The sequence below is a fragment of the Silene latifolia genome, chromosome 8 (assembly GCF_048544455.1).
Source record: "Silene latifolia isolate original U9 population chromosome 8, ASM4854445v1, whole genome shotgun sequence".
NCBI lineage: Eukaryota > Viridiplantae > Streptophyta > Magnoliopsida > Caryophyllales > Caryophyllaceae > Silene > Silene latifolia.
In genome coordinates this window covers 30,330,377-30,353,702 of record NC_133533.1, presented here as the reverse complement: position 1 = coordinate 30,353,702, position 23,326 = coordinate 30,330,377, and the positions used below count along the sequence as shown (strand labels likewise).

General features: G+C 37.3%; 2 protein-coding genes across 2 annotated transcripts; one reads left to right on the top strand and one right to left on the bottom strand.

Moving 5' to 3' along the window:
* Positions 1 to 14,172: 14,172 nt before the first annotated feature.
* LOC141594962 (remorin 1.4-like) lies at positions 14,173 to 14,922 on the top strand. The gene is made up of 3 exons (XM_074414941.1): positions 14,173 to 14,276; positions 14,386 to 14,467; positions 14,535 to 14,922. The coding sequence occupies exons 1-3, from the start codon at positions 14,173 to 14,175 to the stop codon at positions 14,733 to 14,735; spliced, it is 387 nt and encodes a 128-aa protein (XP_074271042.1). The 3' UTR covers positions 14,736 to 14,922.
* Positions 14,923 to 15,424: 502 nt separating this feature from the next.
* On the bottom strand, positions 15,425 to 23,210 carry LOC141596679 (DEAD-box ATP-dependent RNA helicase 6-like). The gene is made up of 10 exons (XM_074416904.1): positions 22,383 to 23,210; positions 20,735 to 20,795; positions 19,935 to 20,169; positions 19,334 to 19,572; positions 17,552 to 17,803; positions 17,283 to 17,463; positions 16,551 to 16,639; positions 16,357 to 16,430; positions 16,137 to 16,268; positions 15,425 to 15,793 (listed from the first exon to the last, which is right to left on the bottom strand). Exons 1-9 carry the CDS (start codon positions 22,748 to 22,750, stop codon positions 16,190 to 16,192), a joined length of 1,578 nt encoding a protein of 525 aa, XP_074273005.1. The 5' UTR covers positions 22,751 to 23,210; the 3' UTR covers positions 15,425 to 15,793; positions 16,137 to 16,189.
* Positions 23,211 to 23,326: the final 116 nt, after the last annotated feature.

Genomic DNA, 23,326 nt, shown 5'->3' with positions numbered 1-23,326 from the left:
TAGTATAGGATTTTGGAATGTGAGAGGCATGAATAGAGTATATAAGCAGAGATTTATAAATTTTTTCTTGCAAAATAAAGGAATAGGTTTATTTGGTTTGTTGGAAACAAAAATAAAGAGTAGGGCTTATGCTAGAGTAGTAAATAATTTCAATAATTGGTGTATATCAACAAATAATGGGTATCACAATAATGGGAGAATTTGGGTGCTGTGGGATCCTAAGATATTCAGGGTTCATTTCCTTGAGTATAATTCTCAGTTTATTCACATGAAGGTTGAGACAGTGGTGAGTAGGAATGTCTTTTACCTTACAATGATTTATGCTTTCAATAATATTCATGAAAGGGCTCCCCTTTGGGATCGTCTAAGGAGGATTGCAGGGGTGGTTGATGGTCCTTGGGCCATAGCAGGAGATTTTAATTGTGTGCTCTCTGCAACTGAGAGAGTGGGAGGCAATACCCCTACTGTGGAGATTGATCCTTTTAGGACCTGTATGCTGGATTGTGGTTTAGTGGATATCCCTGCAATTGGCTCACTCTTTACATGGAACAATAAACAAAGGCCAGAGGATAGGATCTATAGCAAGATTGATAGGTTTATGACAAATAAAGCATGGAGTGACCACTTTCCTGATCTTTTTGCTAATTTTTTGCCTGAGGGCATGTTGGATCACACCCCATGTCTGATCAGTAGCTCAACTCAGGTTCAGAAAACTAAAAGTTTCAAGTATTATAACATGTGGGGAGCATCTAAGGAGTTCTTGTCTGTCATCAAACGAAACTGGAATAACAGTATACATGGCACTCCTCTTTTCAGGATAGCCAAGAACCTGAAAATTCTAAAACCTGCTTTGAAGGCTTTGAACAGGGAAAAGTTTAGTGATATTGAGAATTCTACTGCTATTTTGCAAAGACAGGTTTCTGAGTTGCAGGAGCAGATTGGGAAAGATCCCACTGATATGCAATTAATCTCTGAAGAGGTTGTGAATTCTAAAAAACTCAAGGAGATGCTTGTTGCCAGGGATAGCTTTCTAGCTCAAAAGGCTAAAATGCAGTGGTTGCAGAAAGGAGACTCTAACAGTGCATACTTCCATTGTTTGCTGAAAAAAAGGAGTGGGAATAGAGTCATCCGGATTGAGGACAGACATGGTAAACTATGTGATACCCCTGAACAGGTGCACAATGCGTTTCTGGACTACTACCAGCACTTGCTTGGGGATAATCAAGACACCAAAAAGGTACACAGGAGAATTATTGATCAAGGTCCGAGGTGTAATGCAGAGCACTATGTGCAACTGGCTAGACCTGTCACTGGCAAGGAGATCAGAGACATCTTATTCAGTATACCTGACATAAAATCCCCAGGACCTGATGGTTATACGAGTAAATTCTTTAAGGATGCATGGGAAGTGGTAGGTGAGGATGTAATTAATGCTGTCAAGGATTTCTTTGAACATAAGAAGCTTCTCAGGCAACTCAATGCAACAACCCTTACCCTCATACCCAAATGTGAGAGACCCCAAACTGTGATGCAGTTCAGACCAATAGCCTGCTGTAATGTCATCTACAAGGTTATATCAAAGCTCTTATGTGCTAGACTTGCAGAGGTGCTGCCTGGTATTATAGATCAGAATCAAGGAGCCTTCATTCAGAGTAGGAGTATTCAGGAGAACATATTGATTTGTCAAGACTTAATCAGGTTATATGAAAGGCCAAATGCTACTCCTAGATGTATGTTCAAGATTGATTTGCAGAAAGCGTATGACACAGTAGAGTGGTCCTTTGTTGCACAAATGTTGGATGAGTTACTTTTCCCTGAGGACTTCAAAATTATGGTCATGCAATGTATCAGTACTGCCAGTTTCTCCATTTCCTTAAATGGGGATTTGTTTGGGTTTTTCCAAGGCAAGAGGGGTCTTAGACAAGGGGATCCTATTTCTCCCTTAATATTTACCTTATGCATGGAATACTTGACAAGGACTCTAAAATATGCAGCTAGCAAGTTTGATTTCAATTATCACCCTCTATGCAAAGAGTTGAAACTGGCCAACCTGATGTTTGCAGATGATGTGCTACTGTTCAGTAGGGGTGATGCCCAGTCCATGATGATTTTGTTAAAGTCTTTCTCTACATTTTCTAATGCGTCTGGATTGAAGGTAAGTGCAACCAAGTCTAATGCCTATTTCCAGGGTGTGCCTGATCATATCAAACAAGATATCCTGAGAGTCTCAGGTTTTGTTGAGGGACAGTTGCCTTTCCAATACCTGGGAATGCCAATTCAGACAACCAGAATGAAGAAGAGTGACTGTGAGTGCTTGAATGAGAAAATCTGCAGCAGGATTCACAATTATGGGGCAAAGAAATTCTCCTATGCGGGGAGATTGGTGCTGGTCAAGGCTGTCCTTTCCTCCTTACATTCGTATTGGGCTTCAATGTTCATCATCCCAAAAGGAATAATTAGCAGGATTGAGGCCACCTGCAGAAACTTTCTGTGGGATAGTAGCACTGAGTACAGGAGGGTGCCAATGGTAGCCTGGGAAAAAATGTGTAGACCAAAAGAAGAGGGAGGTTTAGGATTGAAAGATCAGGGGATAATGAACAAAGCTATGATTGGAAGGCTAGTGCACTGGATAACTATAAAGAAAGACTCAATATGGGTGAAGTGGGTGCAAAAGAATTATCTGAAAGGGAGAGATTGGCTAGAATATACTCCATCTAATAGTTCTAGCTGGGTTTGGAGAAGGATATGCAAGGTAAAGGAGGAGATGCTCCCTGGTTATGCTGCTGGTAAATGGAGTGCTCAGTCAGAGTATTCTCCTAAGGATTGCTATGAATGGCTCACTGGCACAAATCCAAAGGTGACCTGGTATAAGTGCCTGTGGAATGATCATGTAATACCAAAGTAGCAGTTCACTGGTTGGTTAGTAGCACATGGAGCCTTGAGAACGAGGGACAAACTGATTGGATATGGAATGGATATTGATGACAAGTGCTTGCTCTGTGAGCAGGAGACTGAATGCATTGAACATGTCTTCTGTGATTGCATCTACAGTAGAAGAGTCATACGGGATATCAGTCAGAAAATGCAAATCCATTTTCCAGTGAATGACATGATTGTCTGGTGTACACAAAGGACAGGTTCGAAGCTGCAAAAAGGAGTGCAAGCAGCACTGATGTGGGGTGTGATATATCATATTTGGCAGCAGAGAAACAGAAGTAACATGGAAGGGGTGTTGTTGAGGCCAGAAAAAGTAGCAGACCAAGTGATTGATGAAGTAAAGGCTAGAGTTCAAGGACGGGATTACAAGGTTCTAACTAAATTGGACCTAGATTGGTTAAGGCAGAAAAAAAAAAAAAAGAATGAGTGACGAGCTTGCTTGCCTGCTATATATTATACGTACATTTCTTCATCGTTAAGTAATTTCGCTAGTTTCTAAATCCGTCTCGAGTTAAATTAAACCGATTTAAGTAAAAGTCTGAGGAATAAAACAGGATCAATAATTAATAAATTTACTGAGTGAAAATAAAAATAAACTCAATTAGCGGAATTTAACAGAAATAATACGAAATCGGCTCGAATCGTAATTCTTAGTGATTTTTACTAAATTAGCGGAATTTAACGAAATTTGCTAATTAAGTGGAACAAACTCAAAATAGCTAATTAGACGATTCTTTTCAAATCCGTCTTGAGCCCACTTAGCTCGACTTTCATAAATGACTTGTAAAAGGAACATAAATTATTAACGATTATTAAAATTAACATATCGAATTGTGATGAAATTAATTAATTAGCTGAGAATAAAATTAACGTATCATGAAAATAAAACATTATATATATCGTTATATGACGTATTAAATCTAAAAATAGAAATTAAAATAATTTATCTCACTTAATACAATACGGGGTGTTACAATCACCCTACCTTCAAAAAGTTTTGTCCTCGAAACTTGAATGTAGAAAACCAAAACTCAAAGAAAAGACAATTAGTCTTGAAAGATGTCAGTTGACAAAAAGGATACAGAATAAAAGTTAAAATTAAAACAATCCTTTAACAATTTTTCAAGAAACATTTATCAGAAAACACAAGTTTCACCTGATGGAATGAAAGAGTACCCGTCGCGAACAAGAACTCTGTCGGTCCAACTCAAAAACAAGCCGAAAGAAATCTCAAAAACATACGTTAGCAAGTGATGAACCAAGTATTAGACGTCTCCAATAACAGGTCCAAGCATCAAACCAACGTTAAAACCAGCTAAACTTCGTATAAAATCTCAAATATATAGGAATTTTTTTTTCTTTCAATTGGTAGAGATAATTTAAAAAAAGAAAGTAAATTACATTATAAAATCTAAAGATAGATCGAAATTTTTACTTTGAAGGAAACGAGTTCTAGAATCTAAATTTCTGAGAAGAGAGAATGTTAAGGAACAAAGAACAACTCAATGAGTTAAGCAATTGAGAAGAGGCGTATATAAGATGTGTAACAGACATCGAAAGAATTACAGAGGCTAAATTTATAGCACGGAATGGAGGAGTTCTAAAAAGAAGTGAAGAAAAATGAGGACTTCAATCCCCAACAAAGATTATCTAATATCCAAAGTTCCACTTTCATATAAGAATAACCTAAAATGAAAGAAAACAAAAGTCAACAACTTACTAATAACTCGATGATTTTAGGGCAAAGGGAAAAGTGCATCAAACCAATGTAACATGGATGAACGAATTAGTGGAGCTGGTAAGTGTCGCACATGAGAGATGATATGGGATATCCAAAACCAAAATCCGTAAACTGAAAACAAATGGTACTCACAAATTTAATGATACTCCCTCAGTTTTCTGTTTTCTGTTACTCATTGATCCACGGTTTACGCAAACGGTCAAAACCGCGCTACCGTCTACCAAATCTCATTTCAATATCAATATTACTATGAGCAGTCTAACTCAAACATCATTCATCAAATAATCACCATTAAAATTTTTAGTTTCTCTACTCCAAGACATTCCATCTAGGGAATCTCCAACTGTCTTATTCCAATTCGTCTCCATAAACCTCCAATAGAGTCTCACCAAATTAAACCGAAACCGTATCATATCCTCGATAAACCTCAATACTCAATCGAAGGTCTAATCTTGTAAGTTTGATATTGTCCAAAATATACACCTCCACTACCATTCCATAATATCATAACCTAATCATACCCGCTTGACTTCCAACATTGCCTCTTCCATTCAACTCACCATTAAGCATCAAAGTACAATATTTCAGACATCATTACCAACACAATCTCTAAGTCTATCCAAGTGGGGAATGGTCACTCGAAACCTACCATGGTCTCTAGTTTATAAACCTCTACTCTTGAATTCCACGACACTTAAGAAAAGAGCATATTTGGCATCTAAAATTCCAAAATAGCCAGGTTCGGTACAACTGATTCCCTAAGAGTCCACCAACTCGTCTCTCACATTCTCAAAGATTTTCCTCAAAAATCTCGAAATTAAATTCTACTCACTAGTCAAACCATAAAAGTAGATCCTTAAGGTCACTAATATCCCAAAAGAGCATTGCCTAGATTGTCTAAGCTAGCTTACACACCATACCTGAACTCGATCGACATTCTCCAAATAGGTTGTCCTACTCTCTCTTTCTCACTAAGCATTATGTGGCAAACATCCAACAACTCTCATCCCAAATCAACTACTCTTGCTCTTGGCACGGTTCCCAAAGTAGTTCACAATCATTGGTTTCACAACCTTACCTTACCTTACCTAGACTTTCAATCACGCAAGTTTATAGTTAAATCCAAATTAAACTCTATCTCTCAAGGTCAAGTCAAACAAAAACATGCTCAATCCAAATAAGAGTGACACATCTCAAGGGTCCTCTAATAACAGTCCATCAAGAAAAGGTAGGTATCTACAAACCAGGTGGCAATAAGAGAATTCTCAAGGGTAGTACAACTCATGTCAAGAAAATGCTAGGAACGGATAGAGGTTCGGAATGAGGGAAGACTAAGTCAACCTACAAGTTTAAAGATTAAGTCTAAACCAAGATAACGCAACGATCGATGACACGATATAAGAGCATAATCATGAAATGGAGGATGATGGAAAGAATAACTTGGAATATTATATATGAAAGGTTTATATATGACTATTAAATGGAAGTTCTTGAAACGAGGTTAGTATTAAGACACTAGAAGCAAACGATATATGGACAAGAAAAAGAACTAATAATGAAGGAATATGACACTAGATAATTCCACTAATATTTTCACAAAGGGTACCTGCTTACTTACCCAACTACAATACACTGGATCTAAAACCATAAAATTAGTTAAAAGATTATCCGTACTAATAATTTCAGTGAACTTAACTTTCCTCAAGATGGTTCACCGGTTATCAATTCACAAACTTGAAACCCGAAAGGTTACCAATAATAAGTTTCAAAGTTTAGTCTAAACACAAGCTCCTCCTTGCACAATCAGTTACTTGCAGAAAATACACTCAACCTTAATCGTGCATCTAAGTTCCAAGATCTTCAAAACACCATTCACCTGAATTCTCTAAACTTGCCCAACGATTGCAATATTCCACAAGTCCAAGGCAATTTTCTATAAGTTAGGACAGAGGAAAGAATAAGACACAAAGGATAAGTCGGAAAGATGATTCCCAACCATGAAAAAAGAGTGTTTCAGAAAAGTAACAAAGAATAATACCTTTCATTCTAACAAATCCTCAAGCCAAATATAATGAAAATTATTCCTCTAAATTTAACATTGTTTCATCCTAAACAAGACTATATCCATCCAAGACCAAGTCCAACTACCGAGTACACAACCTATGAAAAGATCTAGGTTCGAGTATTCCCAAAATACTTCTCAGAAAGCTTTTCAGGCTCACCCCAAAACCGAAGTAATCAATCCACCTAAAGGTAAAGTAAGGCAGGGTACTTAAAAGGTGTAGAAGAAATGTGAACAAATCACGAAATAAAAGCCGAAAGAAGAATTCATAAACATAGAGTTCGAATGTCCTTGACAAGAAGGAATAAGAGTACGATCCATAGCAAAGAAAAGGATTGGAATGATGAAGATATCAAAATTAAAAGAATAAAGCGAACAGTACCAAGAACGGGTAGAAAATACGAGGAAATAGAAGCGCCCCTTCTTTTAGTCTAACAAATCGTCATACAGTACAACGACCACTTTCTCTCTTTTTCTTCACACGTCGATAATCTGGTAGTCGATTCCAAGTTGTATATAAACCTTTCACCAAAACCAACAAACAGATTAGTACTTAACAAGTAGCAAACACACAAAGACTATCAAATTTGGTCCTTATTTCTACCCACTCTCACCTATTCTAGGTCAATATCATTTGGGTTACACGAATATGCGTCGGGAGCATTATGCTCTGATACCAACTGTGAACCCCTGCGATTATACAAAAGAATAAACACATAACTAGCAGCGAAAAATACGTAAATTTTTAAAACTTCGAGGCATGACCGCGGAGTTCACTGAAAACATTTGAAAACTATTTAACCTATTTTCTATTTTTACAAAATAAATATATATTACGAATAAAAATATACGAGGGATCTCGGATCCCTCCAAATTTCCAAAAATGCAATAACGAACGATAATTAAAAAGGTATATCGTTGCCTCGACAACGCTCGCTAGCCACTCTTCTTGTAACCCCCAGCATATAACACACGACCTATCACCTGACATTCATAAAATGAATGCAACAGTCAGTGGGGAGTAACTGATGTGTCCTCCTAGCCATATTAGGATGTAATAACACAAGTACAACACAAAATATATTCGTTTATCAATCATACAAGATAGGAAATATAAATAAATCATGTGATAACGGAATGAAAACAACCACAACGTATCCCACTTTACTACGACCAAAAACGATATCGTAGAAAATAAAGCACGGTAAAAACTCATGACCAAAGACGACACAGTGGACCGGTCCCAATGTACTAATGCTAATCAACTTATAAAGAAACACAACCACGATCTCCCGGTAAGGCCACGATCATATACGTCCTTAGCTTAAGCCGATATTGAACCCCTGGAGGTTTGCCACCGACTCTCGAGATCAGAACAGATACCCGATTCAACGATTGTGATACAACCCGCAAACCCAAGACCCGATGCCTGACACCTAACCGTACCAGGGTCGAGTAACCTCGTACCCAGTACCCAGCACATAACCGTACCAAGGTCCGAATACGAGACGATCGTGATAAGACCCGATACCTGGCACCTAACCGTACCAGGGTCGAGTAACCTTGTACCCAGCACTCAGCACATAACCGTACCGAGATCCGAATACGAGATCAAAACAAATGGGTTGATTAGCACTAGAACGACACAAAAGACCCAATTTACTTCCATAACAAACATGGATTAATCATACAATCCAAGGGCGGAAACATGTACATAATACAGGAATGGGAACAACAAGCATAAATATAAAAATATCTCCCCGTATTGGTCGAACAATCCATTTTGCATTCCGTACCTGTTCCAACATAATTAAAGTACATATACAACCTATAATGCTTACCGTCTCACCTGCAACAAAATACAAATATAGAGAAAGGCAAGTCCACACAACAATATATCACTCCCCTTCACCAAAATTAATAAGTAAATGCATCCAAAACTATCTCTACATGTCAGTATACACCGTCTTAAATATATCACACACTAACTAGCATTCCAAATGATCCCTACGGATCAATATACACCGTCTCAATCATCTCCACATATTAGTATACACCGTCTTAACAATACAACATGCTAATTAGCATCCAAAATGATCCCTATATATCAGTATACACCGTCTCAACTATACAACAAACTAACCAGCATTCAAAATACACATATTTTACAAGTAATATTGAGTAACCTGTCATCGTTACCTTTTTCCGAGCTAACTAGTCTTCCATGACGTAAAAGTCTTGTACTAGACCGTTTATCTCAGCCCAACAGATTGACGAGAACGACGAGAGGAGCGCTATGGAACAAAAATAGTTGAAAACGGATGAGAAACGGAGGGATGGAATTAATGTTTGGGACAAAAATTGAAAACGTGAAAAAGAAAGAACAACCGAGAAGGACGAAGAAGAGAAACAGACGTGAAAGAATGAAAGAATGAGTGACGAGCTTGCTTGCCTGCTATATATTATACGTACATTTCTTCATCGTTAAGTAATTTCGCTAGTTTCTAAATTCGTCTCGAGTTATATTAAACCGATTTAAGTAAAAGTCTGAGGAATAAAACAGAATCAATAATTAATAAATTTACTGAGTGAAAATAAAAATAAACTCAATTAACGGAATTTAACAGAAATAATACGAAATCGGCTCGAATCGGAATTCTGAGTGATTTTTACTAAATTAGCGGAATTTAACGAAATTTGCTAATTTAGTTGAACAAACTCAAAATAGCTAATTAGACGATTCTTCTCAAATCCGTCTTGAGCCCACTTAGCTCGACTTTCATAAATGACTCGTAAAAGGAACATAAATTATTAACGATTATTAAAATTAACGTATCGAATTGTGATGAAATTAATTAATTAGCTGAGAATAAAATTAACGTATCATGAAATTAAACATTATATATATCGTTATATGACGTATTAAATCTAAAAATAGAAATTAAAATAATTTATTCACTTAATGTTACACGCTCAGTCATTCCCTGCCCGCACTGCCCAGCCCACATGTCTCATCCCCCAACTCCCCCATTTGCCTGACTAGGCTGATCCAAGTAAGGCCACCACAGCCCCGGCCCCACCTAATTCAGCCCGCCTACCATCAGCCCGTAGTGTGGGCTCGGGCCTTCTCTCCTCTTCAACCTATAGGTGTGTTGTGTAACCTTAGAAGATAACGCTCAAATAGATATGTACCCTAATCGGAGTGATTTCGTTTCTCAATTTAGGGCTTGCTTTGGATGAGAGTAATAATTAAAGGACTAATAAAGATAAAATAAACTAAAAAATGGAGGGAAGGGATGAGGGTTGGAGATAGAAATGGATAAAAATGAGGAAATATAGTGTAATATTCCCTCCATTAAGGGAGTAATTGTTACCCACCTCCCCCTCCAAATAATAATTACCTCCATATAGAGGTAATAATTCCTCCCTCACCTCCTCTTTCCACCATCCACAACCACCACAAAGCACCAATCTCCTCCCATTTCTTCTTATTTTAATTCTTATTACTCCCTTAATGATTACTCTCATCCCAAGCAAGCCCTTAGTGGTAATCATACCACGACACATTTATTTTCTAAGGATATAGTTTCGTCCCTATAATAACGCCTATATTTCCTACATATTCATTCATATTTACCAAAAAAAAGGAAAACAAGAATACTAATCCAATCAAACTTAAATCAGTAATATGACTCTTAACGTTAAAATGAGTCAAATATAATTTCAATTATGCATACAGGACAAGTCTGATGTTTTTTCCTATATGCATTAGAGCTAATCAAGTGCCGGTCGGTCCATTTGGGCCAGCCCGTTTGGCCCACAAAAATAGCGGGCTTGGACAAGAAAATTCAAAAATTAAACGGGTAACGGACAAGAAAACTAGGTCTGTTAGAATAAATGGACGGGTTTGGACTAAACAAAATTGCCCATGTACGGCCCGCTAAACCCGCTATTAAAAGTAACCTCATAAAAGTCATCAGATCCTCAATTCTCCGCTACACTGTGCTCATTTCTTTTACAATTTGTACACTCTAAACCAATTAGGTGGTGCAAATGAATACTTATGCCTTACGTAAAAGTGTGAGATTTTCGGCTTTACACTTGTCGTATAAAGATTCGCCGAGAATGGACATGTTAACAGAGTAAAAAGTTTGTCGTATAAAGATAGTACCTTTCAAGTATTTACACGGGAGTATACGTAATCGTCAACAATGCCACACAATGACCAAGACAAAAATGAACTTTTAATGTTTGTAGGAGAACATTGTCAAACTTGTGTTTTTTCTAAAATCTAGCTAGTAAACTTATCTTTTGAAAATTAGAATACTTTGTTAAGGGTAAGCTTTTAAAGACAATTGTTAACTTTTAGTGAGATGTAGCAATAAAAAAAACTCGTGTTTTAATAGAAACACTAATTTCTGTATGTGATTTTAGTCAAGCACGCAGGCCGGCCCGCTCACTTGAAGTGGACGGGTACGGACATTGGAAACTGGCCAGCTTAGTGGGCTCGAACTATAAAACAAGGCCCGTCAGGCACTTTTTAGCAGCTAGGCCCGGCCTGTGTCCGGCCCAAGCCCGCTTTTGATCAGCTCTAATATACATATCTATTTTATTTTAACTACATACCTGTCTTAAGTAAAATTTGTAAATTTAAATTAACATTTATATGATTGGTTACATTTAAATTCAAGAAGCATTTGGAGAACATGTGAGGAATTAGCCATTTAGATTATTATATGGGAACAGAGTCACAACTTAATTATCAACAAACTAGAAATTTATTTGAGAATTGAGATCATAATGATTATATAGTTTTTTTTTTTTTTTTTTCTTTTCTGTAAATACTATTCAACCTTTGTCACTTAATTAATCTACAACGTGCTCACATCTCTTGTGATTGATTGCCAGAATGCCAGTCAAGCACTACAGTACATTTGTTATGCCAGGCCGGCGCCACCTTCGCCTACCAACTCTATATATAATGTAAAGAATTTAAATGAGTATATTGGTCGTAACCTTTATAGAGTAGAAGACCTCAATAAATAGGTTAATCCGTCTTCAACTTAACCATACATTATTTAGGTCAAGTCTCAAAAATGGAAGTTAATAAGGAGATAAACAAAGCTTCAGATGGCACTCCGACAACCCCTGTTACACAAAATGAGACGCCGGTGGTCGTCGCTACTTCGCTACGTCCGTTACCAAGAAGTGCCGAAATCTCTACGAAGCCTAGAGCTGAAGCTACTGTTGATGAAAGTAGTAATACTCTTGCTTCTCTTATACGGAGTAGTTATTTTTTGTAGGGATCCTAAACGTGATCCAGATTTTTACTTTCACGTGGTCGACATTTTGCACTAACTTTCTTTTGTTGCCCTTTATTGCTCCGACCCGTCGTCTTCAGCAAGACTAATTGATCAATTTAAATGTCTATAGTAATCAGCTAATAATTAATCATCGTCATTCAATGCGAAATATTCATGTGATATTTATCATAGGTTAAGTTTGAACTGTTTGAAGTACTTGGTTGTTTTATGGTGATGTACTAGAGTATCTACTTACGGCATAGTGATAGGGCGTCACCGGGTGACGTCCAAATTGGGTGTCACCCTCTCACAACTGTTCTTAATTGAAGGGGTCTCCGGCCCACTCACCCCATGTGAGACCCGGTGGCACCCTTTTATTTTCCTTTACTGAATGGTGATTGTCATTCTTTTATGACTAACAGGTTGCATGTGCTTGGATGCTGGATGTTTAATGTTCACGGTTTGTATGGGGTTTGCAAGCGGGTTATAAAAACTTAAATAACATTTCGTTCTTGTATTTTGTGAAGCTTATAGTAACGAGCTTGGATTACTCGGTGTTTTCAGTTTCCGCCACTAATTAATTAATTAAGGATCTTTGTAAATAATGTACTACTATTTCGCTTTGGGTTAATTCGAGTTCACATTTGGGTTACTAAGCTTGGATGCGCATAGTCGGGCCATACACTCGTACCAAATCTTTTAAACCGGGTTTAGCTTATTTATTTATGTCGATTTTGATTGCCAAAGTGTCTACTTAATCTAGTACATGCTCAGTTGCTCACATCTCTTGGGAATTGTGGTTGATTGCCAATTCCTAGTCAACAACCGCAGTACATTTGTTAATTGTTATGCTACGCCAGGTCAAAAATATAAATGGCATATTCAAGGGCATATCCGTCTTAAATTTCAGAATACGTTTATTTTGCTAGGTCTCAGTAACAATTACCTAATGTTTATAGACTTTGGGATTGAAATTAGAGAGGGTTGAGAACAAATCAGAGATTTATCAAGAGAAAAGATAAAACAAAAAGAAAATGGGAGTTAAGGAGATTTTGGCCCTGTTTGGTAAACAGCGGATTAATATTAGCAGAAGCAGATTTAGAAAGCAGATTTGACTAGCATAATGATTTAGCAGATTTGACTAGCAGATTTATTTAGCAGAATTGTTTTAGAGGTGTTTGGTAATTGACAGTTTTAGATTAGGAGATTGTTTAGATTCTTTGTAAAATGACAAATAAGGATATGAATAAATTATTTATTAAATATATAAAAGGAAAGGTAATATTGTTTAAGGGGGTAAATATGACAATTTTTTTTCATTCCAATCCGCTAACCTAATATGCTAGTAGGAGCAGCATATTGCAAAATAGCATATTGGACCCCAATATGCTATTTCAATATGCCATTAACCAAACGCTCTAAATAGCATATTCGTAAGTCAAACATGCTAAACCTCTCCAATATGCTGAAATTTGGCCAATATGCCATTTACCAAACAGAGCCAAAGAAAGTTTCAGATAGCACACCAACAACCCCTGTAACACCCAACGAGACGCCAGTGGTTGTCGTTGCTACTACTACGCCATCTCCGGTGCCAACAACTCCCAATCTCTCTACCAAGCCTAAAGCTCCGGCTACTCTTGATGAAAGTAATACTCCTCTGCTTCTTTTATCGTTATTTTTCAGTGTTGTTACAGGTTGTCGAGATTTTACTTCTGTAAATGTAGTAATTATCGAAAAAACAATAAAGATAATATAAAAATACGATAATTTAAACATACAACTATATCAACAAATAACAACAAATCCGACATCTTCAAATTTGAGGAACAAGCATTAACAAAACAAATAATATTGAGTTATTCTGAATCATTACAAAAAGAACTAATAATAGGTCTTCATATAATGTTAATAAAATTTTAAGCTACAGAGAGTTCACGAGTAAACAATCTTGGTTGATATGTCGTGAAATTAATATTTGACGGTGTTTATCAATAGAAATACAAGAAGAATATGCTCGGATGGATGCAGATAGAGGTGAGTATACGACACATTGTCGAAATTAATTGGTTGATGCGATATTGCGATATGTAGTTATGTTATGATTTATGTTTGTTGTATTTGGTATTATGTTCACAGATATTGTTCTCTCACAAATTGGGTCTGGGTCAGAAAAGAGGTTGTCTCTTATTAAGGCATGGGAAGATAGTGAGAAAACTAAAGTACTTGCCAAGTAAGTTTGTTGTTGTCTTAATTTTTATTTTCCCAAATGATTTTAAATCTAAACGCCACCACTATTAATATTTATCGAGTAACAAAGAATATTGATGTTCACTTAATAGAGCGGAGAAATGGCTAGGTGTTCTTGATTCTTGGGAGAACAGCAAAAAATACGCGATATATTCTAAACTGAAAGGAATCGAGGTGCGTTAATCAATCAAAAATAAATTTACGCAATATGGAAATAACACGATCATTAGTGTGTGATCAGGAAGCGCTGGAAAACAAGAAAGCGGAGGCAGCAGAAAAGACGAAGAACATGGTAGCTCAAATCCACAAGGAAGCTGAAGAGAATAGGGCGATGGTGAAGGCCAAGAGGGGAGAAAGTATCCTAACGATTGAGGAGAAGGCAGCCAAATACCGTGCCACAGGCTATACGCCAAAGAAGTTCTGTGGCTGCACGTCATTTTAAACCATTTAAGGCGGAAATGCATATTATAGAACCTTTGGGCATTTTTCCTAAGATTAAGCAGATGCTGCAGATGTCAGACACACTCCGAGTGATGTGAAGCTGTAATTCTATGTGTGATATAGTTTGAAATTTTAAGACTGCAAATTTCGAATTCCTTTCGTTTAAGAAACACCCTTTGTCATGCACATTTTGACGTCTGCTTCATCTTACAAATGTTAATACTTCAGATTAACTTTGCTTTGTTAGAAGAGGCAGAATTGCAGAAATAAGCCTCTTCAGCGAAAATAAGTACCAAGAATTTGATAATTTCCATCAAAATCTTGCAATCATTTCAACAAATATATCAAATTAAGGTCTACATAACATTTGCAAATTACTGGCTTCATTTCCACATTCTTCATGACTATACCGAAAAAGGCAAGGGCCTAGTGGTTAACAGTTAAGACACAGGTATCATGACAATAGGTCACGGGTTCGAATCCTATATTGTACCAGATGTGCTCCTCCTTTATTTGACAGCAGGGGGAAAAAAAAACAATACTTGGCTGTTCCAAGCAAATTTAAATTAACTTATCGGATTGGTTCTATTTTCAATAAATTTTGAAAAACATGCAAGGAATTAGCCATTTAGCGTATGGGAACAGACACATCCTTTGCACAGAAGCAAACAAGTTAACAACATACAGAGATTCAGTCTAAAAGCTCATACCGACGATTGAGCACACTTTATTTTGAGCACAAAAGGCAAAGACCCCAGTCTGAGGGTATTATCATGGGAAGATAACAGAAACCAGGAACGACACATACAACGTAACAACATGCTTAACAGGGAGAAAGATCACAGGTCGACAAGAAGAGACGAAGCTACATCAAAGGCGGAAAACAATTTCCCCAAACTTTAACAAACCTACATACTGTCGAGAGACCACAAGTAGAAGGTGAAATCCCAGGGAGCTCTGCACAAGGTAATCCCTGAAGAGCAGACCACACGAAACACCATCCAAGGTCTTCTATGACAACTGACGTCTACATGGGTAAATTAAATCTCGATCATACACCTGCAAGGAACATATCAAATCCATCAAAACAATCACTCTCTCAAAAATGGAAATTGATGAACAAAAGCACCCAGCAACATAAGAATCATAATTCCCGGCCTGGCCACTTAATTTGTTCACTTTGACAACTCACGAGACTGAGCCTATGAGCCAAAGCACCAGGAACTTAAAAATCATGGTTCCGGCTCTTCTGAGCATGCCCATATAATGTGTTAATACTGATTTGGTTTCAATCAGTCCAAAAAAGCACGTAAGCAATTTATTTTTACCCATAATGAACTTAAAATGCAGAATAAATTTGAATGTAAGAAATGACAACGGTAAGGTTTCATGTAGCACTTACCATGGCCAATAACTGTTCACCCAGACAGCACCGCGCCTTTAAGAACTGACTAGTTAACGACAGTAGATACCTTGATCTATTTGTGGAGGAATCTGTTTTATTTCAGTTCCCAATTCTTGCTCAATCTTATACCTGTTCAGACAAGAACGGTAAGAACAGAAGTAAAAAAGATTAAAAAAAAAAAAAATTGGATGAATTAAAAAGAGAGCAAGAAACATACAAATTGAAGCGATCTTCATAGGTAATCAAATTCACAGCTAAACCAAGATGTCCAAACCTTCCTGATCGACCAACCTGCAGGGAAAGCAATTACTATAGTCAAGTTATTAAGAAAACTTTTACCTATTAACATGGCAAACTGTCCAAACAGAAACAAAAGAGTAACATGATACTCAAAAGAAATACAAAACATACCCTATGGAGGTAGGTTTCAGAATTTTTCGGGAAGTCGAAGTTAATAACAACATTGACAGCCTGAATGTCAATTCCTCTTGTAAACAAATCTGCAATGATCATTCAATAAAATGAAAGGTCAATTTTTCTTGTACACAAATCTGCAATTATCATTAAATAAAACGAAAAATAAGATATAAAGCCACAAGTAAACAAATGTGCAGTAAGCAATGGTCCCCAAACAGTTTTCAGAGAGATCTGAATGTGAAATGCGATGGTGATTCATGCAAATAGTCTCATCCCAATAAAAAGTTTCTGGAGATTTCAAAAAAAAAAAAAAGTTTCTGGAGCACCAAAAGCAAAGAAAACAGTGAACAGCATATAGAATTTCTACAGAAAAGTGCTAAAGCCAATAGAAAACTGAATTTCCGCACACATCAACTGCATACCAAAAAACAAACTACAGAATGACTCTTCATTTGGAAACTTCAAGTCAGCAAGAATTAACATGAAAATGCATAAGAAACCTTTTGGTCAGTAAAAAGGAGGAGGGGGGGGGGGGGCTTTAAAAGTTGACGTCAGATAAAAATAATGAGAAGAAAAAACGAGAACGGAAAAGGATTATACGAAATGCAACCACAATACACGGTCGATATACAAATACGGCTAGGAAAGCTATAAAAATGTCTGGCACTCGTTTTTTTTTTTTAAATCTTAACAAGTTATAGGTAACAATTAGTGGTATTGACTTACCAGTGCAGACAAGATTTCTGCATGCCCCATTACGAAAATCATGGAACACTCTGTTTCGATGATCCTGCAACATCTTCGCATGAATGTAAAAGCAAGAATAACCTAGCTCTGTTATCTTTTTGGCTAGCAACTCAACACGGTTCACAGAATTGCAGAAAATGATAGATTGATTGATTTGGAGCTGAAAAAAGAACAAAAATTCATTTAATCACTGATCCATAGAAGCAATGTAATCATAATGCGGATATAGTCAACAGGTGTGAACAAACCTTAGAGAAAAGGGTGTTTAGGCAGTGGACTTTTTGTCTTTCTTCAACAAATGCATAAAACTGTGTAATACCTTTCAGGGTGAGCTCATCCATTAGATTAATAACATAGGGCTTCTGTAGATATCTATCTTTAAAATCTTTAACAGTAACAGGAAAAGTTGCTGAGAACATCAAAATTTGACGAGTCACAGGCAGAAATCGAATAAGTTGCTCTATAGATGGCTGAAATTCTGGTGACAAAAGCTTATCAGCCTGCAAAAAGGAAAATAGGAAATTAGCATCCTGAGAACCGCTATACCATTTTTTTCTTTCACTTTCTATCATCACAGAATAATAGCAAAAGTAATTCGATATGCATTACATAATACTAAATTACTAATAGTCTCAAACAAGGGAGCAGTGAGACCCGAGCATATCTGAAGCAAAGGCCGCGAAATTCGAACTTAATATGGCTAGACAAATGGAGCTTTCTCAGGGTGTCCTCGAGTCTGATTCAATGGTGCTGATAACTATGTTGAAGACGAAGACGTTACCTGCCAATTATTTTGGTAGTATAGGGAGAGTGACCCTAGACATGGTTAGTTACTTTACAAAAGTTGACTTTAGCTTTGTTCAAAGGGAAGGAAATCAAGTAGGCTCATAGTATGGTGAACCTCCTTCCCCTTGCTTACTCGACTAGAATTAGTAGAATATGGGTAGACTTGGGGCCAGAGATGGTTGCTAAATTTGTAGAGGCTTCAACTAGCACTAACAATTTCTGGAAGGAAGTGATTTTGAACCAATGTACACCCTTGTCGAAGCCAGTCAAGGCAGCTACTACTAGACCTATACTCGGGCCGGGTTAGGGTTGGGACGGGCTGGCCAGGGGGCAGGCCGGGCTCTCCTGGTCAGACCAGGACCAGGCCAGGGAGAGGGGCGGGCTTGGCCGGGCTGGGATATGCTTGACACGGGCAAGGACCCGAGGCAGGTCAAGGGCGGGCCAGGCTGGCGGGCCTTACCAATTTATTTTAAATTTTTGCTAAAATGGCGGGCTAAGGGCGGGGCAGGCTGGAATTTTAGGACCCGGGCCAGGATCAGGCCAACGTCGGGCCAAGGCCGGGTTGGGCCAAGTTGCATAAAATGTCGGGCCAAGGCGGGTCCGGGACGGGTCAGCCCGTGCTAACGTCCAGCTCTAGCTACTAATATAGATGTACCATATTACGGTTAAAAACAAAGAGAGCCATTTTACAACTCTAAACCAGTAATTGAAATCTGCATGCAAACTTTGAGTCTTTGACACAATGAACTCAAGCACTTGTCTCAGTTCTCAGGCTTCACCTCTCCCAGGAATAAAATAAAATTCGAATAAAAGACATTTAAATGGGATGCTCGAGTCTCAACTCTCAGGAAAACAAAAATTACAAAACTGCTAATACATACCCAAAAGAATACGGTTATGCCTACAGTCTATACTTCCTTGATCAAACATCGCCAAGACGTTAATGATGACATCAATACAACAACAACACTACCCCAATGCCTCAATGGCTCCCTCAATGGCTACCGCAAATTACCCCAATGATGACATCAATAGAACAAAAAAAAAAACCTTTCAGCGATCACAAGACACAGCAAACCCTCTTATGCAATAGCACTATTGTGGAAAACAAAAATTGGAATTCCCTGGGACAACCAAAAGATTTCTTAATGTTGATTGATAATAAGATAGTTTCTTAGAATGAAAAAAAAAATAACATCCTGATCCAAAAAGAAACATAGATGACATAACACCAGAAACATTACCTCATCCATTACAAGCATGGAACAGTCTTTCAAAACGCAAACCCCTTTCTTGGCAAGATCTAGAATTCGTCCAGGAGTTCCTACTAATAAATGCACAGGTTGATACAATCTCATAATATCATCTTTCAAACTGGTTCCGCCAGTGGTAACCATAACTTGAATCTTGAGGTGCTTCCCAAGTTCTTTACACACTTGTGATGTCTGGAGCGCCAATTCTCTAGTTGGAACAAGTATGACAACTGTGAAGAGAGAGAAAACAATTGACATCACAACAAAGAGCTGCTAAGTGAAGCTAAAGCATACACTTTAATTTCAAGTTTTCAACTGAATTCACAAATTTTTTTAATCAAATTACAAGTAAACCAGCATAATAAGCTCAAAGCAGGAACTCCTACTTTAACTGTCTTTAAATTTGAAAAGTTGTAAATGAGGGGATTTAGAGAACTTGTAGAGTTGTAGTAAGATAACAATAGCAATGTATAGGCTTCAATTAAAATGATGTGGTGAAGGAAAATCATGACACAGGACAAAGACTATAAAACACCATCCACCATATTATAGAATATGGTATAAAAATAGCAAAAACAGTCAAGACAAAAACCTTGAATAACATTGTTATCTTGATCAATTTTTTCCAAGGCAGGAATGCAAAAGGCGGCAGTTTTTCCGGTCCCATTTTTCGCTCTCGCAAGAATATCACTCCCAGTAAGTGCAATTGGAATACTTTCTTCCTGAATAGGAGATGGCCGTTCAAAACCCTTTTCGTAAATACCCATAAGCAACTCACGCTTCAAAAAGTAATCCTCAAATTCATTGCCTTTGGTAGCTGTTACATCCTGTAGACACAACAATATAAACCATTAAACTAGAAAAAGAAAAAACAATAGTCGCAAATATCAGTGCCTTGAGCCAGGTTTTCCCACATAATTTCAACTGAAACAGAACCCAAAATAAAACCATGATCCAGTTACTGACACAATTTCTAATCAGATAACTTCTTACAAAGTGAAAGTAGTTTTACTAATCAACCATGATTTCCAAACAACTAATTGCTAACCATTACAATACCACAAATAACTTGCAAAACAGTGAAGACAGTTTTACTAGTCAACCACTCTACCTCACACAGTTGATAAAAAATTCTCTCATGCAAGTCACAACACCCATGATGTCAAGAAGCACTCAGCAGAAATAACCTAATCTTCTCAAAATTGCTACCTATTTTTAGACCCAAAAAAACATATAGCTTGTTTCCTCACACGAACATGACACCTGTCGATACTCCATAAGGCTTTGTCACTATAAAAACAGCCTATGACAAGACACTAATCATAGCAATAGGGTTACATGCCCAATCCAAAATTATATATATTACGCCTAAATCTAATTCAAAGTTTGTACCTCTGTCCTATAGCGTGTATCTTGTGGTGGTAGCTTCAACTTTGCCTTCCAATCTTGTGAACTGAACAGCAGCAAGGAAGAACAATCAGTAAAAGACAGTGCTTTTCATCTTACAAGAAAAACATATGAACAAGAAACTAAGAAGATAGTTCAGGCGAGGAGGATAATAATAATCGCCAATAGCTAATTGCATATTACCCTCAAAAAACTTCTAAGATCTAATAGGAAGTCCATCAAAGGTGAATTAACATTTAACAATCCCAAACCCAATAAAAGGTGGAGTAAAAATACAAACAAAAGTTTAAAGCGATGCAAAATTACTGAAATGGAAGAGTTCATCTCCAAGCAAATGATACATTACATAAACCGAAAAACAGATTTTCAATACTAATAAGACATCAATGACAGACCAAAGAAGTGTACATATACAGGCAGACATAGGTGCGAAAGCAATATAATTAGCTTGATCCTTGCCAAGTACTTACCCTTCACATGCTTTTATTTCTCTTCTCATTGAGAACTATGAAAGCAATAGAAGTCCAATTAGGAATACAACGAAGAAGAAAAAAAAAAAGACATAAGATCAATCCTCTATGACACGTTTCCAATTTTCCATCTCCAATGAGTAACAGAATGAGAGAGGCGGGAAGGAACCCATATTCCCAGGATACAAGCCCTATCAAAATTCATTTTAAAATTGCGCTTCCAAAGAAGTAGATTGCAGCTGCTGGTGACAAGTAAGGAGTGCCAAACAAAAACATCCAAAGAAGTAGATTGGCTTCTTATTTGAAAGTACTGAATACTAACTGGTTTCCCATAGATAAAGCCTCTTCTCCCACTCAAAACTAAAAAAGAGAACGGCAAACAACAAGAACAATAAACAAGGCCTCGTTACGTATCCCACAAAGTACACAAGCTTTTATCTTTTTCATGATGCAAGAAGCCAAGAACATGGTAACCTCATGTCATGTCATACAGCAGACACCAAAGTCAAAACATGTCAAACCAATACACTATCAACCCCTCTCTCAACCTGCATCGTACACATACATTAGGCATAACATGCACGTACCAACCAACAGATCATCTCCCACTAAGTAACCCCTTCCCCATCCCATCCCCTCCCTTACTTTCTAACTCTCAAAGAAAGGTAACCCATAAGCCACAACTTTGAGCTTAATGGCAAATTGTAAAACTTAGGTTTACAATTTTACGGTTGTCAAATGATTACAACATTAAAACCAATCAATTGAGCACTGTCACAACTCACAAAAAAACATCTTTATCCATATCAAAGAATAAAAGATGGCCTTCAAAGTCACAAGAAGCCAACTTTATTCTCCATAAGCATCAACATATATTTTTAAAACGCTCTTTTTTCGCCAAAATGACAAGTTACACAAATTCCACTAATTTTAAAAGCGCTCGGTCTCAATTATAATTATTGTATGGGTAAAACATCCCATTTACCAACAAGATTCAATTACTTACCTATCTTTGGTAACAATTTGCAATCCATTTCACAATTGCAACCCATACAACGGTCTTAAACAATAATTCATAATCTAAATCACAACACACGATGTAAAATAAAACAAAACCACAACAAAACAAAACAGTCAATCTTTATAATCTTTAAAATCATTACCTAGAATCAATCCCTTCCGACTGAACAGTCTTTTCGACCTCGACAACACTCGACTCTGACGCATTCCTAGCTATCTGATTCCTCCTCAACCACTGTTGTTGCTGCTGTTGTTGATGCTGCTGTTGCTGATGTTGTTCCTGCTGCATCTGCTGGTGATGTTGCTGCATTTGTTGCTGATGATGCTGTTGATGTTGTTGCTGTTGTTGATGATTTTGCAACATTCCTCTTTGCACATACTGCGGCTGCTGCTGTTGTTGCTGTTGATAATAATTCCTCTGTTGAAAATTCGGGTTTCCGCCACCGCCGCCTGGGTAACCGCGTCCTCTTCCCATCGCTGGCGGATACCTACCTCTACCGTTATCATTCATCTCCGAAAAAATTTCTTCGAAAGAACCCTAAAATTAAGAAAACTCGCCGAATTTAAACAATTTTAACCTAATTCCCTACAACTATGTATAATTAGGGTTTCGTCGAAAGCTTTGGGGGAGAAATCGAATTCGATGTTTGATACTTAACAAGCACGGAAAAAATAAGTGCCACTATTTCGAAGAAATTTTGCAGATCTATACTCTAAAGAAACCTAAATTAAGGAAAAAGAAGAGGAATTGAACAATTTAGGGTTTCGTAAATGAGGGAAGATCAAGATTAAGATTGATTATGAAAGAACAATTGCCAATTAAGGGAATCGATTGTTGAGCAAGGGAAATGTGCTTGAGAAATTGAAGAATTTAGGGTTTCGCTAATCTAAGAGCATTATTGATCAAATGTAGGAGTAATAATTGGGGAAAAGGGGGAACTTTTATTGGTTTTTGAATCAATCTTTTATAAGGGGGCGTTTGGTTCAAATGTTAGATATGGAATGGAATGGATTAGCTCGAGGGGTATGGAGTTAGAGCACATCGTGTTTAAAGTTGTTTGGTTGATCAGGGTATGGGAATGATAAT

Excerpts from the sequence above, each read along its gene's own strand:
- LOC141594962 (XM_074414941.1), top strand. The coding sequence starts at position 14,173 with ATGTTCACAGATATTGTTCTCTCACAAATTGGGTCTGGGTCAGAAAAG. Across the intron at positions 14,277-14,385 it reads AAAACTAAAGTACTTGCCAA|AGCGGAGAAATGGCTAGGTG; the intron begins GTAAGTTTGTTG and ends TTCACTTAATAG. Across the intron at positions 14,468-14,534 it reads CTAAACTGAAAGGAATCGAG|GAAGCGCTGGAAAACAAGAA; the intron begins GTGCGTTAATCA and ends GTGTGTGATCAG.
- LOC141596679 (XM_074416904.1), bottom strand. The coding sequence starts at position 22,750 with ATGAATGATAACGGTAGAGGTAGGTATCCGCCAGCGATGGGAAGAGGA. Across the intron at positions 17,804-19,333 it reads CCATGCTTGTAATGGATGAG|GCTGATAAGCTTTTGTCACC; the intron begins GTAATGTTTCTG and ends TCCTTTTTGCAG. Across the intron at positions 17,464-17,551 it reads TAAACACCCTTTTCTCTAAG|CTCCAAATCAATCAATCTAT; the intron begins GTTTGTTCACAC and ends TTCTTTTTTCAG.